This window comes from Lepisosteus platostomus, chromosome 3 (genome assembly GCF_059453375.1).
Source record: "Lepisosteus platostomus isolate fLepPlt1 chromosome 3, fLepPlt1.hap1, whole genome shotgun sequence".
Classification (NCBI taxonomy): Eukaryota; Metazoa; Chordata; class Actinopteri; order Semionotiformes; family Lepisosteidae; genus Lepisosteus; species Lepisosteus platostomus.
In genome coordinates, this window is record NC_142613.1 from 47,278,955 (window position 1) to 47,293,923 (window position 14,969).

The 14,969-nt window shown below is 39.6% G+C and overlaps 2 protein-coding genes across 5 annotated transcripts in view; one reads left to right on the forward strand and one right to left on the reverse strand.

Annotated features, from left to right (window-relative positions):
• Nucleotides 1-4,092, forward strand: part of ccdc162 (coiled-coil domain containing 162) — a 50,473-nt gene extending 46,381 nt beyond the window's left edge. For all 3 annotated transcript variants that reach the window (XM_088625788.1, XM_088625789.1, XM_088625790.1), the window contains exons 47-48: nucleotides 3,295-3,440; nucleotides 3,609-4,092. In XM_088625788.1, coding sequence (XP_088481914.1) covers nucleotides 3,295-3,440; nucleotides 3,609-3,722 — 260 coding nt within the window. In that variant the 3' untranslated portion in view covers nucleotides 3,723-4,092. The remainder of the gene's footprint in view (nucleotides 1-3,294; nucleotides 3,441-3,608) is intronic.
• A 1,044-nt stretch (nucleotides 4,093-5,136) lies between these two features.
• cd164 (CD164 molecule, sialomucin) overlaps nucleotides 5,137-14,969 on the reverse strand; it is a 35,020-nt gene continuing 25,187 nt past the window's right edge. For both annotated transcript variants that reach the window (XM_088625792.1, XM_088625791.1), the window contains exons 3-6: nucleotides 12,255-12,344; nucleotides 10,681-10,767; nucleotides 10,446-10,517; nucleotides 5,137-8,488 (exon numbers count right to left, since the gene is read on the reverse strand). In XM_088625792.1, coding sequence (XP_088481918.1) covers nucleotides 8,322-8,488; nucleotides 10,446-10,517; nucleotides 10,681-10,767; nucleotides 12,255-12,344 — 416 coding nt within the window. In that variant the 3' untranslated portion in view covers nucleotides 5,137-8,321. The remainder of the gene's footprint in view (nucleotides 8,489-10,445; nucleotides 10,518-10,680; nucleotides 10,768-12,254; nucleotides 12,345-14,969) is intronic.

Sequence of the window (14,969 nt, forward strand, 5' to 3'; positions counted from 1 at the left end):
AGATTTAGGAGTATAAAAATGAGTTTCTCTATGATGAAGTTTGGAAGCATCTCTTGTGAAACAGAGAAAACCTGTGTTGTGAAATAGCCTCACCTTTGTCAGCATAGTTCACAAATTCTTCTAATATACTTGTGCCAGACAGGACACAGAGAGCTTAGTGTATAAGACACCAACAACTGCAATACTTGATTAATGGGAAATCTTGGCACTGTCCTTATAATTAAAGCTGAAAATCAACACATCACTACACATGAAGTACACTTTTGTCTTGCAATCATTCTCATCAGAAAGAAACAAGTAAAATCATTTAACAACCAAGAAAATGAGAAATGGCTTTTTATTGTGGCATAAGAATCCAAAGATAGTTTTAATGACATACATGCCTTAAGTATTTAGCTGAGGTCTGTCTTAATGACCTGCTGTGTGTTACATATGAACTGGATTTTCAAGACAGAAAATGACATTGAAAAGAGCTGGGGTGAGGACTTTATTATATAGCTTTCCATAGACCTGTGTTCTCTTTAAAATATAAGAGATACCAGAGCTTTAAGCTAAATTGTAGGATTAAGCCACTGTGTCTGAGAGTAGACTAGTGTAAAACAGAGAGACAATGTCCATCTGGAGGAGATTTAGGAGTATGAAAATGAGGTTCTCTATTGATCACACTTGGCAGAACCTCTTGAGAAATAAAGAAAACCTGAGTTATGAAAAAGCCTTAAGGTCACAAAACACTAGTTGGATAACTTAGTCTATAACGGGTACATAAGCACATTTCCCAGTCTCAGACTTCAGTCAGCTACAGGAATACAGCCCCTGGACATGTGCTTTAAGATATTACTTCTCTTTAGGTACATTGTGAGGCACAATGAGAATAAAGACAGTATTATTATACTATTATTATACTACAGCCCATTGAAATGAATCATGTTCTTGTATCTATAGTTATATAATTAGGCCATTTACTAGCATACAGAAGAATCTGGAAGAGAGTACAGCCAGTAAAGCCACTACGAATTCTTGTCCAATTATTTTGAAATGTATCGTTACAAATGGAGGGTTATGAAACTGGTGGAAATCAGGAAATGACCGAGCAGTTTGTCAATAAATAAAATAAATATTCATAACCCCCCACTTGTAAGTGATGTCTCCAGAATATACCCGAGCAGTTGGTATAATTAGAGGCCTGTGAATTATTTGTTCTCTGGCACAGCTTTGGTGAAAAGAGTAATAATCCAGGCACACTTGGTTACACAAATATTTATTAACAAGGACAAGACACTACGCTTCAGACAACAACAACATACAAGTTACTCTATGTATACAGTATTTACAGACAAGGCATTTTAGAGGCCTAACATTCTGGTCACGCAGAAAACCCCAGACTGCTATTAAGCATTAAACTCATAATAGTTCAGGTGGGTAGCTGTGTCAGCATGCATACGCTGCAAAGGAACAAGTAATAGGTTTATTCCATGCTGAAAAAAAGAAGAAAGAAAACACAACATTTCGGCCGTGGAGCCTTCTTCAGGCGTGAACTTCAGCTTCAAGTGTGAAGGTGTGAACACCTGAAGAAGGCTCCATGGCCAAAACTTTGTGTTTTCTTCTTTTTTCAGCATGGAATAAACCTATTGTTTGTTCCTTTTAAACTCATAATGCCTACAGAGGCCACTTCCAGTAAAAGATAAACTGCCTTTAAAAAAAAATGCAATACAACCTGCAATCTCTCTCTCTTTGCACCTTAGATGCCACAAAATAAATGGGATCCTATATCCCTATCCATAAAAATGCACCCTAAGCAAGAAAGACGTCTCTAACCAAGGTTATCTTTTACCCAGAAAACCCAAGTTCCCTACAAACACAGAAAAACAAGCTCTTCCTAGCAAGGCTCAGATACTTAGCTCCAGTCAGGTTTGGTTAAGATGATCATGAAGTACCAGCTCTTCTTGCTGTAGGGTGGGATATACAGCAAAGCTGTGTGATACCTTCTTCAATATATGACAATCAGCACCTCTCCATGCCAGTAAAATGCCAATCAGTTGTCTTCTAAATCCCTAAAATAGCAGAACTATTCAATTTAAATCTGTCACCCAAAACACAGCTCCCACCACAAATGAAATTACAGATACAGATTAAATTGCCCAATTGATAATACCAGATCAATATCAAACAGCTGTTATCTGCAAAGGCACACTATTATTTAGGTTTCTGAAATAATGCAAAAGGAAACCTGCTTTCACTTACTCTTCTGCTCCACTCTAGTAAGCCATAAAATCCAATATTGTTTGCCACTGGCCATGTGGACTTTGACAACTGATTTGCGTTCCAATTTTAGCAAGGAATCCACCCTCTAGTTTTGAAAGATCTACCAGAGCTCCATGCAGATGTCAAATCATTCCTATGTTTTATAAATTAATCATTATTTCCCTGTTCTGTATTGCCATAGGGCTCATCTGTTTAGCTTTGTGCAGTGAGCATCCTATTCTGTATCTAGTAATTCGAATGCAGTTTATATTTCAGTCTCTTAATTCTGTGTGCAGTTGTGTCTTATTGTGATCCAGTGCTAATTGTACACCAGCCTGCTTTGGAGTCTTCTCCCAGCTTTTGGAATGCACACCACGTCTCTAAAAGGCTAACCAATTGCTCCACGTCTTAAAGACAGCAAATGTCAGCAAGTTCAGCCACCAGCTCATGAGCTCTGATCTCCAGGTATTTGACAAGGATGTGTTATTTGTGGACAAATCCTCAGATAACACAAACTGGAGCACAAACAGCAATGCCTCATGGTGTTTTTGAGTAAAATACTTTATTAGCGTTTTATGTTTTTAGGTTAAAAGAGGGTGAAAAAAACCAACACTTGTTTTAGTGGTAACTAAACTTTTGTGGTAACCCATTCAACAGACATCTTGATTTTAGTTGTTTAGTTCCAAAAACAGCTTGTAAAGCACCTAGAGATTGCCCACTTATAGAAACTTACAAACTGCCCACACTAAAACCACCAGAAACAATATGGTCTGAATTCTCAATGCATGCGAGTAGTAGTGTGACAATTACTGTGCTTACTAGAGCCAAATAGCTATAACTACACTAAAGTTTAAAAACCAGTACAAAAAGTTTACAAAAATTTAGGGAGGAAACTTTTGACCAGACGTTTGTGAAGGCAAACACTTCAGTACAAAGTGGCAAATTTTTCTAGTGTGCTGAAAATTCTAGGAACGTGCATCTAGGGGAGCGAATGTGATGTACTTTTGTGAAGGTAAAATGAACGGCTGTGTAAAGGATGTATTTGACTGTCAGGCTCTGCAAAGTGGAATCTGCTGGCATCTCACTCAGCCTCTGCCCTCCTGCAAGACCCCAGTAAGGACTGGCGCTCACCCGAGAACAGGACAGGAGATGATGTCTGCAGAAATGGCACAGACACTCGGCTCCAGAGACCAAAAACTGTGAGTCAAATGCTGTATTGCAAACAGCTGTGCTAGAACTTTTTATAATGAAATAAATTGTGTTGGAGCTTCAGATTATAATCTCTACGAGAAAAAGCCATCTGAGGGTGGGGTGGAAACTACTGGTACACTATACTGATACAGCTCTGCGGTGTTCCTCACTTTCAGGGTCCCAGTCGGATCAGGAGCCAGGTTACAGGGTCCCTGTTACCTGATCTTGGTGAAGGAGGTCCTCACAGTCTCCTTATAAAGATGCGGGAGCTGAGACGAGACCAGAAATAAGACGAGAAGAAAAGAAGTTGTGTGACACTGAGCAGGACCTCATGCCCCCCCAGTCAGCATTAATGTTCTATTGCTAGAAGTGGCGCCTGTCACTTCATCTTCCAGAACGTCTCGCAATCCAGCCATTGCTCGAATCGCCACTACTGCTCTGGGTTGAGGCTGTTTACTTTTGCAGTTTAAATGCATAATGCATTTCTTAATTCACAGATTTCTCCAACAGAATCACTGTTAAATAGTCTGACACTGTAACCTCAATTTGTTTTCCCCAAAATAGAGGAATGGAAAAACAAATGGACGTCTTCCATAGGCTAGAACAGATAGTGTATTGTAGATGGATAACTGTGCTAAAAATAAATTAGAATGGGTTTTGTTTCTGCAGTCATTTATTACATTTTCCAAGACGTTAAAAAAATGCCTTTTCTAATTATATGTACTTTAAATATTTTGTTATATGCACAATATATATATACTTATGTGCTAATTATATGCACAGTTTACACACTATAATTGTTGTTCTTACTTCCTGCTGAACCTCCACAAATAAGTACCATATGCAGTACATAGAGTGCAGTAAAAATCATAGATTTACATGTATAAATCTCACAGACATCAAGGTATTAATATGCTTCAGAAAAAAGGAAAAAATTCAATTTACTCACAAAAACATCTTGCGACAACCCGCAAAATGAAATTTTTTGGAATTGAATAAAAAACAGACTCTGTGGAATAAGATTGCACTCAACCTTTATTCAGTTTGTTTAAATATTGTTGTGTGATGGGGTTAATCATTTGTCATTAGTTAGTTGACGAGGTCCCTTTCCTCATACTTTCAAGAGGGCACAAACTGGAGTGTGTTTATTTTTCCAGCACGGCACCCAATCTAGACAAACGTTTTAGTTTTCTCCTTACAACCAACTTCCTTTGGAAACTGCATTATACATGGTGATTTCACAAATAGCTGAAAAACGGAACAAGTAAAGGTTTATTCCGTGCTGAAAAGAGAAGAAACAAGGAGACTTCTTCGGGTGGCAACTGAAAAAACTACTAACTGAAAAAAAGATGACTTGTGATTTTCATTGCCTAGATTTCAAAATTACACCTTACTTAATCATAATGGTGAAAGCTTGGTTTCATAATGGTGTATGTATGTATGATTTCAGTTATCCTCTGTAGTGGCTCCAGGGCTGTTTGTTCTGTTACTAATGTTAATATTTACAGTATAGTTCTGAGACAGAACCAGGTAAAAGCCACAGGTAAACTGTGGGTACTGATGACAAAGAGGGATATTTGGGTGGCATACTGTACGTTAAATAATGGAAAAAAGAACAGCAGTTTGGACAATCTTAAAATTTTATTCCCGTTTCCGACACATTTCTAATGCGAGAGAAATGGAAAAACAAGACGCATGAAAAGGTACACTTAAAAAAGCATCAGACTTTATTAAAGCAGGCTTTGTGACTACATATGCAACAAAAAGTGTTTAAATCGGCACAAGGCTGGGGTTTAGGATACAATAAACCCACTAACTCCCTTCCCTTTTATGAATAAGCAACAGTAAAGGCGGGAAAATTACACACACACGCAACAGTGAGGTGGAACAATGCTAGAAAGCGTGTTTCAAAACTCTGGGACTTCTGTGAATGTCTCGCCCAGCTTTCATCCCTAGTGAGCTCTTGGGAACACTGAAAAAACAGATCCCGTGCAAATATACAACTTGAGAAATATTGTCAATGATGAAATCCCTTTTATGTTTTTCTGCCTTTATTTTTGCCAGGTTAAATTAAAGGCTGTACAACCAATTAAGGCACTTGGCTATAATAAGGGCTTTGTTTCACGCAATGAGACATTCTGTCCTAAGTTTACGTGGGCAAATCATCTTGGCACCACATAGCACTTCAGTTCTGCAGAAATGGTCTCTTCATTTTCTTAGAGCTGCTGAAGAAATCTGTGTAACCCTCCAAACCACAGGGCTTATCTCAGTCAGCATCCTTACAGTAAATGATGTGGTTCTTAAAATTTGTCATTACCATTTAGAAATGACTCTCCAATATGTGACAATAACATATCAAGTAACATGACAGTAGCATGTCTAGATCTGATCAATTTTAAATCGCTTTCTGTAGCTTGTGAAGCAGTGGTTAATGGAAACCACTAACAATAGCAATGGTAACAGGTAATAACAATGCACTTGGTATTGTGATATACTGTAGATACATCTCTGAAAGCCGACCACAATAAAAACTATTTTCAGAGTGACAACAGACCCACTGAGTACTACTGATGGAGATAAGGACACCTAAGAGAACACTTTCATTTATCACACTATGTGCTGTGGCATATTGCCTTAAAATTCAAGATCTTTGGATGTAGCCTAATGGAGCTCTCAAATAACAAAATATACGTTTTGAAAGTTTTTAGTAAGCAAAGGGCATGTAATCATATTTAACAATACATATTTATAAGTATTGGCATAAAGAGACCATGCATTCTTTATTTTCATAAGGATCTTTAATATTTTTCAACATCAATTTTCATGAGGTGGCAACTAAATCAGCATGGCATTATTTGTCCATCTTTTTTTGGCTTCAGGTTACAAATTTTGGCATCAAAATTAATTAAAAAAATGCAAAGCTCAGTCAGTGTAATGCATCACAACTCATGCTTGGCCACTTACATTTTTAACAAAGTGGTTCACTAGCTGTGTATGTAGGAGCCCAAGAAACACCCACACCCAAAAGCTCACATTGTTCAATTTCAAAAATGCTCTTTTGCAAAAAACCTGAGCAAATTTTCTCAATACTATAAGGAGTGCATAGAAGCAAACTATTAACATCCCATTCAAAAGATCCTTCATCAAATTAACAATTTAACATGAACAATTAAAACTCAAAGATTGTCTGAAAGACTAGGAAAACAAATAAACCACAATAGCAGCTAGCTAGTCAACAGAAAGACATTTAACTATCAAACATCTGCCTCTAACCATTCTACATTTATCAGGATTGTATTGTGTAGTCAACATTCATTTCCGTGAGCAGCTCTACAAACTAAAAGCGATTTTCTGCAACAGGCTTTTTATTTTAAAAGATTAGAAGCCAAAGTTTGAGGAAGGGATCCCCTACATTCATTTTAGAACTCAAATTCAAAATAAACACCTTCGATATTTGGAGAAAAGGAAAACATGTTCTGTATTTGCCAAAATGTTAGACAGTAGAAAATGTTGAACGCTCTCCATGCTGGGATATGTTTGAACCTGACAGAACGACTGCACAAACTGCACTTTCATGTCCAGTTAATTTCTCAAACCGAAGAAAATAAAGTGAACTCAGTCCTGTTCCTGGTTCATTCAAAAAGCCAAAATGTAAGTGGGCAGTTCAAGGGGAAAATCCCTCTGGTTTTCCAAATCCAAGGGCACTAATAAAAAAATCCAATTATAACGTATATATATAAAAAAAAAATCAGTCCAGCTGGCAGCTTCACTGTGTAATAATGGTAATAATAACCTATTCCCAGCTTTTGCGGCAGTCAGAGACCTTTATTTCTCACTAGCCTGACTAACACTTTCGTAAGGCACTTTTCTCTATTTATTGTCTGCGCTTAGATGTCTTCTTAATCCCATCCGACATACTGATCAAGTGGGCTGAAATTCAGGCGCTTGGTGTGTTTTCGCAGAAAGCCCATAAATATACTCATCACAGAAGTTAATTAACAACAAGCAGCTGTTAAGCTATTTGAGGCTTCAGCTCCTTCGTTCTGGGAAGCCTTTGGAACTTCACCGCGGAGCTGTGGAGCAGAGGAATCGGGCCGGCAGGGCTGTTCTACACATAGAGGAAAACACCGCAGGGACAAACCATCAACGTTTCCCCCCACAAGACTGCTCTGCTCAACTTGCAAAATTCACCTCTCTCTGTCGGGTAAATGGGATGTGTGCAAATGTCCAGAGCTAATCTGCCCTGCACGAATCAGCTTCAATTATTTCATTTGGAATGTTAGCTTCTTCTAAGCCAGCAAATATCTCTCCATCCTTCAACTAGCCTTCTTGTGTTGGCATAAAGAGATAGTAGTTGTAGATTGTAGTTTTTTATGACTTGATTTTAATGGGCACAGGCTCTCTCTCTCTTATAGTGGCAGTGAAGATAAAGTATTGCTTCTCACCTGGCAGGTATAATTTTTCAGTCTGCAGGTGGAACCCCCTCCCTGCAAGCTGCATATTAATCTGCAAGATCTGAAAAGCAATGCTGCATCTTCTGTATTCAGAGAAGTTTCAAAAGGGGGAGCTGAACAAAACGAAATCGACAAATCGGACGGTTTCAAACAACATTTCCGTGAGCAACATAAGAGAAGGCAATGGATAAGTGCTGCTTCTGCATTACCCTCGGTGGTACAGGTGTGGAAACGCTCGACCCTGAAGGCAGCGGGCTCCAGCTGTCGGGGCGGTAAGGGCGTCCACGTCCTGACCTACCGCTGTGGTCACACAGGATCTGCACACCGCGCACGCCAAGTTAGAGAGGACAAAAACAACCCCGAACCGCCTGGAAACGCTGTTTGAAATCGCCTGGTCAGCCCTGGGGACGAGAGCACTGCTGGCGCCACGAGCTCTTAGAGGGTGTGGTAGTTGCGGTCCTTGGACTTGCAGAACTTGTAGAGGAAGAAGATGACCGCCTGCAGCCCCAGCACCAGCACGATGCCGCCGATGAAGCTGGCCGCGTCGAAGGTGGCCCTCTTGCGGGGCGCTGGGGTGGGCATGGCCGTCGTCTTGGTGGAGTCTGCAGGGAAGAGCAGGAGGAGGGAGTGGGAATGGGAGGGCATCCCCTTCTTTTTCGTTCGATTAGAGGACAGGAATCTGCCCAGAGGGGCACATGAACGTCTTATAATGCAAGTAAGAACTCTGTGCCCCACCGAGGCAGTGATAACCCTGGGGTTTCATTCACAGCTTAATTTGAATTACTTAACTAATCTTATTATTTGCTGAATTTGTTTTTCCATAGGTTAGACTCAGGCTCATGCTGAATGATACATACAAACCATGCAAGTGTGCAGTCCCTTTAGACCTAGGTTGATTACCCCTGGAAGAAATTAGACTAACTGCCTGGAAAAGCTTCTAACACAAAGAGAAACAAATACCTTTTCAAAATTATGGTCTATTCTGAGTAACTCTGATTCACTTTTACTGATTCTTCAAATGTTATACTCATGAAAGCATTCGGTTTCAATTAGGCTAGGCAGTTTAAAAGGGATACAAATACTGTTCATTTGGACACAGGTTTTGACACTCAAAAGCCTTAGTGAAATGATAAAATTATCTATCTGGCTGTACTAATAACCACATGTCCACATTTAAAGAACAAGGACTCTTTTCTCTGCATGTACTTACTGTATCATACTTCTCCAGGGCTAATTAAAACTAGGGCAAGTTAAAACTAATCTGGCATATAAACAAGAAAGGGTGTAGTAATTTCCTTTACTGATCTCTAGCACCACTGTTAATATGCAATTAACTGTAATCAGCTGGTCCAATATTGTTTTAGTAAAACAAAAAACTAGAAAACTTAATGAAGTGCCCATCCATAAAAAGGGTGACAAAACCAAACTAAGTAATTAAAGATAAATGCATCTTCTATTGCTTATATGTTTATGTAAACTATAATTAGACTTAAACCTAATAATGATATAATTAGAATACCATATAGTAGGAGCATACACTTAACTATGCTAAAGCATCCTCCATACAGTATCTAGGGGATAGGTCATATGAATTTAAAAAAGGTAGGTCCTGCTGAACCAACTTGCCAGAGTTTTTTGAACAAGCAATAGCATTAATGGAACAAAATGTAAGGAATTTTCACATTAAAATGCATTAGGCATTTGGGAAAATGTTGAGAGCTGGATTGAGAAGTGCTTAATGGATAGAACACCAAGCACAGAAAAGGAATGAACTCAGAATGATGGACTGTCATCGGTGAAGTACCACAAGGATCTGTACTGGGATCACTACTCTTCCTGACTTTTATCAATGATCTAGGTTGTGGTGCAGATACAGTAGTAAACTAGTCAAGACTGAATATGACGCCAAAAGGGGAGGATTAGATAATGCTATACAAGATGGAAAAAAAAATCAAAGTAACTTAAAAGGAAGGACTGGATAAACATGATGACATGGCAGATGACATTTAATGTTGACAATGTTGAAATGTTAATGTTATTATTGGGTAGCAGAAACAAATGATAAAGATCAAAAACAGAAGCTTCAAAATCATACTGATAGGAAATACTCGGATGTCTTTGATGATGCATTATTTTCATACCACAGATAAGCATTAAGGGAAAAAATAGATTTTATAGCTAAAAGTGTAGAGTTTAAGTAAAGAGATGTTATGGTAATATTGTAAAAAACTGTACATATGTTTTGTTAAAATTCTGGTAGATGTTATGGTAATATTGTACATCCCTTTTACAATACTGTGCTCAGTTTTGTTCAGCATGTAACAGAAATGGTACTGGCACCAGGGATCTAGATACAGTTGAGAGAAAACCTGATACATTTCTGGGCTTAAAAGACTGCCCTATAATGAAAGAAGTGAAGCTTTTTGGACCAAAACAGAGAAGACTATGGGACCCGATTCAATTCTGCAAAATACTCAAAGGCACTGAAAAAGTCAGCCCAGACAGTCAGACCCGACAAGAGACGGATCTGACAGCGACGGGCTCAGGGGCTGTACTTACTTGCTGGAGCTGTGGTAGCGGTGACATGACATGATGTAGTGGGACTTTCCGTGGTCGATGAATTTATAGGAACTATGAAAAATACAAAAGAATATAAACGTTTTTATTCTCCCAAGACTCTGTGGTGTAAGTTTTAAAACATGGAAAAAAATTAATGGCATGGACCTCGGGCAAAATTCAAGGTTATATTTCGCAAACTCTGGTGGGGGGGAAAGAGCCAACTCCAGCCCCTTACCTGAAGTCACTGGTGTCGGGGTGGTCCTGACCGTCGTCGAAGTCGTCGGCGGAATGGAAGTTGGAGTAACAGTGGCATTGGGAGTGACTGCAGAATGAGAAAAGTAACTTCACCTTACAACACCAGTCGAAAAGGTCCAACTAAAATATGCACAAAATATCCAGCTCGCAAGGTTAAAACAGTAGCAAAACTCTGCAACACTTCCATTGAGACTGAGAATTTTTTTTCCTCAGTGCCTTGTGAGATGAAGTCTTTCCCTCTACTGATATTGCCACAACAATGTGGCTGCTCATTTCCTTGTCTGCTCTGAGCGCTGGACAAGCAGTCTTAACAAGCAGGCGGGCGTCCCGTTTGTCACAACCCAAAAACAGAGCTTAATAGTTCTGATTTAAAAAGTGAAAAGCCAAGTCCACTTTCACTATCTTTATAGCCCATGTCGTAGGGCATGGAACTCCATTCTTAGAGGGGTTCAACTCAGCAGGTCTTAGAGGATACTTTGTATCTGGGAATGGACTTGGTTCATTAAAGCTAATAACTACACTGAACCAGTAGCTATTAGCCTGGGTGGAAAGCAATCCTGCAGACACAGCCTCCCTCCAGCACTGGAGCTTTGCTCCCCTGCTTTAGGAAGACAAAGCGGGGAGGGAACTGGAATAAAAGCACAGTATTAACTGGAAGCTTTATCAGCTCATTCTGCTCACGCTGACACCCTCATGCTCCTTCTACCCTGAGAAATCCCTCTTAGGTAGTACAAACGTGAGTCTACATGTTCTAAGAACATGTCACCCTGGGCTTGGACAGCCTCTATTCTCCAGATAACAGGGGACCTTATTCATTTAAACTAATTCAGAAACTCATTCATCTAAGTAATTGAGAGCTCAATAGGAATAAAAAGCAGTCTGTGTTGTTCAGAGTGGGTTTGCACTTGGCATTTACTAAAGCAGTTAGTGCTCTGCTTACCTGCTAGTGTACAAATCTGCTCAGTATAAATGAGCACGATTACTTGCAGTTTTAAAAGGCTGCTTGCACTATGCACATGCTGTAGTCAGTCAAATTTCTGGAGCCAAAATAGAAATAAGAGAACCTGCTTCATACTGTAGTGAAACAATCTTGAATCACTAATGATAGAGTACAATAGCAGGCAATAATGTGAAGTGCAGATGAAAAAGAGTGTTATGGAGTAATGGTTAGTAAATACTGGAACAAGATCCCCAATGTCAAAGTGAGCCACCTGCTTTGTGCTGTCCGGCATTATATAAAATGTAAGATTTGTAATCATTGTGTGCATGTAATCAGAAAGGAATAATCACAGGAAAATTGTGTGTGATCACCACATTAGATGCTGATTTATCGTAGAAGGCAGCTTCTAGTTTATGGTCATAGAAAAAGCAATTCTGATTAGAAAAAAAGTAATTCCTTTCAAAGATGTGATATTATGTACACAGAACAGGTAATACACAAATCTCTGCAAGTCAACTTGCGAGAAGCAGTTCTTCTGAAGTATTATTAACATTATATTACAAATAGTGCACACTGACATACTATACATACATTACATTTCATATCATGCTTACCTGCACACGATTCATTCAGGACCTTACAGCCTGTTCCAGGGGCATCTGTGCCATTCTGACAAGACCCATTGGAGGCAGTGGTGTTAGGAGCTGAAAGAAAAAGAAGCAGAACACATTCATCAATATCTAGGGTGAATGTTAAATTCACCACAGCATTTCTGTAGCAGGAGGAGCAGTGGCGTGGCTGCCTCAGGCTCCTGGGTACTGGATTAGATTCCAGGCAGAAGAGCCTTCCGAATCAGGTGTAGATCTTGTATGATCTTCTTCTGTTTATTTCTGCAGGAGCTCCCAGCTTTCAAAAACTCACTGGTTAGCTTAACTCCTTTCTCTGAATTGACCCTCCGGTGGGCCAGGTAACGACAAGAGTGCAAGGCAGGACATGACCCTTACCAGTTTCCTGATGATGGATTGGATAGATTTATATAAAATGTATTTATATTTTCAGATTTTACAATGACTTAATGTTCCTCAGAGATCTGACATTTCACAAATGTCATATCTGACATTTCTTCCGACTAACATCATTCTTGAACACTTTACCTCTAGTGTTCGTGCTAGACTAAATACTTTGATTCCCCTGCAGATAAAACTCTGACCTGAGCCACCTTCATCTCAGCTGTCTTAAAGCAGTTCAGTCACCAGTATTAGTATTAGTATTCAGCTATTCCACAGTCTTCAGTGGCAAAGATCAAAGTCCAGATTTCAAGGGCAGTGAAATCTGCAGTATAAAAGTCATTATATATACACTGTATGTAAAAGTAATTATATATACTGTATGTTTTCCAGAGCTTGTAAGAAATGTAGTGAATGAAATACACTGATTATAAGAAAATAAATGCATTATCTTTATCCTGTCATGGTTACACTAGATGATTCTCAACCAGCCATAAGAAGAAAAATGACCATTGCTTGTACTATATTTGCTGTACTACTTAACAAATTTATCAAAAATGGTAATAGAAAATACTCTTTAAAAACATCAGAAGGATCTTTATTGATCAATACTGTTTGGTTTGCAGCCCAAAAAGAGGGAACTAGTTTTTTTAAACTGGAGTGTGGCAAATGTTTCTTTTAAGTGTATTTGCTCTGTTGCTCAGAAATACATATTTCTATGAATGTCACCTCACTATGTAAATCAAATATACAAAATGGGGTTGCCACTGAAATGTCAAATACAAATATCTTGCTGGCCTCCTACACAGCACATTCCTTCCTAGACAAACTAGTATTTTTAGTTCACTGCTAAGGACAAAAAAAACACAACCTCGAGTTCAAGCTCGGTTTCCTGAGACTTCAGCTTCCGGCACGCTATTGTTAAAGTTTCTGCATCACAATCCTTTTTTAATTACTGGAGATAAGTAACCCCCTCCCCCTATATTTTAGTGTTAGAATTCACACATTAATGTTGCTCCTAATCCACTATTCTCTTATAATTCACCTGCCCACACGGACATTTTCTAAATGATCAGAGACTACGGTTTACTTATAACTTCCAAGACCTACACACTGTATACTGTATAAACAGTATTATCAACAGGGCTTATTTACTGGCTGCCCTTACAGAGAGCTTCATGACATCCCGATAACAGTCTCAGCAGTACCTCGGCTACAGGATTCAAGGAAGGCTGGCTGGCTGAAAAAAGACAACTGCAGAGTTCATCTGTAACGCCTAGAGGCTTTCCAGACTGCATCTGAGAAGGCCATCCAACAAGGCTGAGGTCACTTCTATTAAAGAACCAGATCACAAAATAATTGCAGGAAGACTGGGCCAACTCTATACCGAACTCCTACAATAAACATCACAGTCGTGCAGCAAGTTTTTAGATAAGTGTGCGCAGAAACAATTACAGCTTTTCATTTCCAGCGCTCCCTCAAAGTGCTGTCATTGCACAGAGCAGTGCAAGTACTAAAATGCCCAGCGCGGGCGTTTTCAAGATGGAAAATGTCTCACTGTGGAAAGCAGAAGGAGAAATTGTGATGGGGAGGTCACTGCCTCAGAGCCTCAGTCTGACGTCTGCTATTGGCTGAAAAAGGGGTTGACATGCAAAATGACCCGCTCTTTGCTACTTGCATTGGAGAGAGTGAGTGAAAGAGCTGTAAGGCCTATCCCCTAGTCCAGCCTGCTGTACTGAGGCCTGTCTATAGCAGTAAGTGCCATGGGCATATTCCCCCGGGTAGGGTCATTGCGCGAACAGGATTAGGCCAAATAAGGTGATCAGAGGAAGCTCCCTGGCACCGCGCCCTCCCAGCTCCCCTGCGTGAGCGGCAATACTACAGTGGTGTCTGAAGCCAGCGCTTCAAGCTGATGAGGAAAAAAGAAACCAGGAAAAAACATTTCAGTTCACTGTCCTCACACTACTACACTCGTACCCATTACTCACATCGCTGCGATAGGCATCTCTTGGACTTTTACATTCTTCCTTTGGAACACTGTATATCTGCATCGTTACTTAAGCCATCTGGGAGAGTTGGATTCAGAATAGGTCCTCAAACATAAAAATAAAATACAATTTCACTGAACATTATGATTCTGATCATTCTCATCATTTACAGGTTGCTGATTTCCTGCTGGTCAAATGGCCAAGCACACCTCAGAGACTGGTTGCGTGTGATGAGGAGTGATTTCTGCATAGGGGTTGCTTGGGAGTGCTCACCAGTAACCAAAAAAAAAAGTAACTGCACAACTAAAGGAGTCTTGTGTGAGCTAAACCAGTC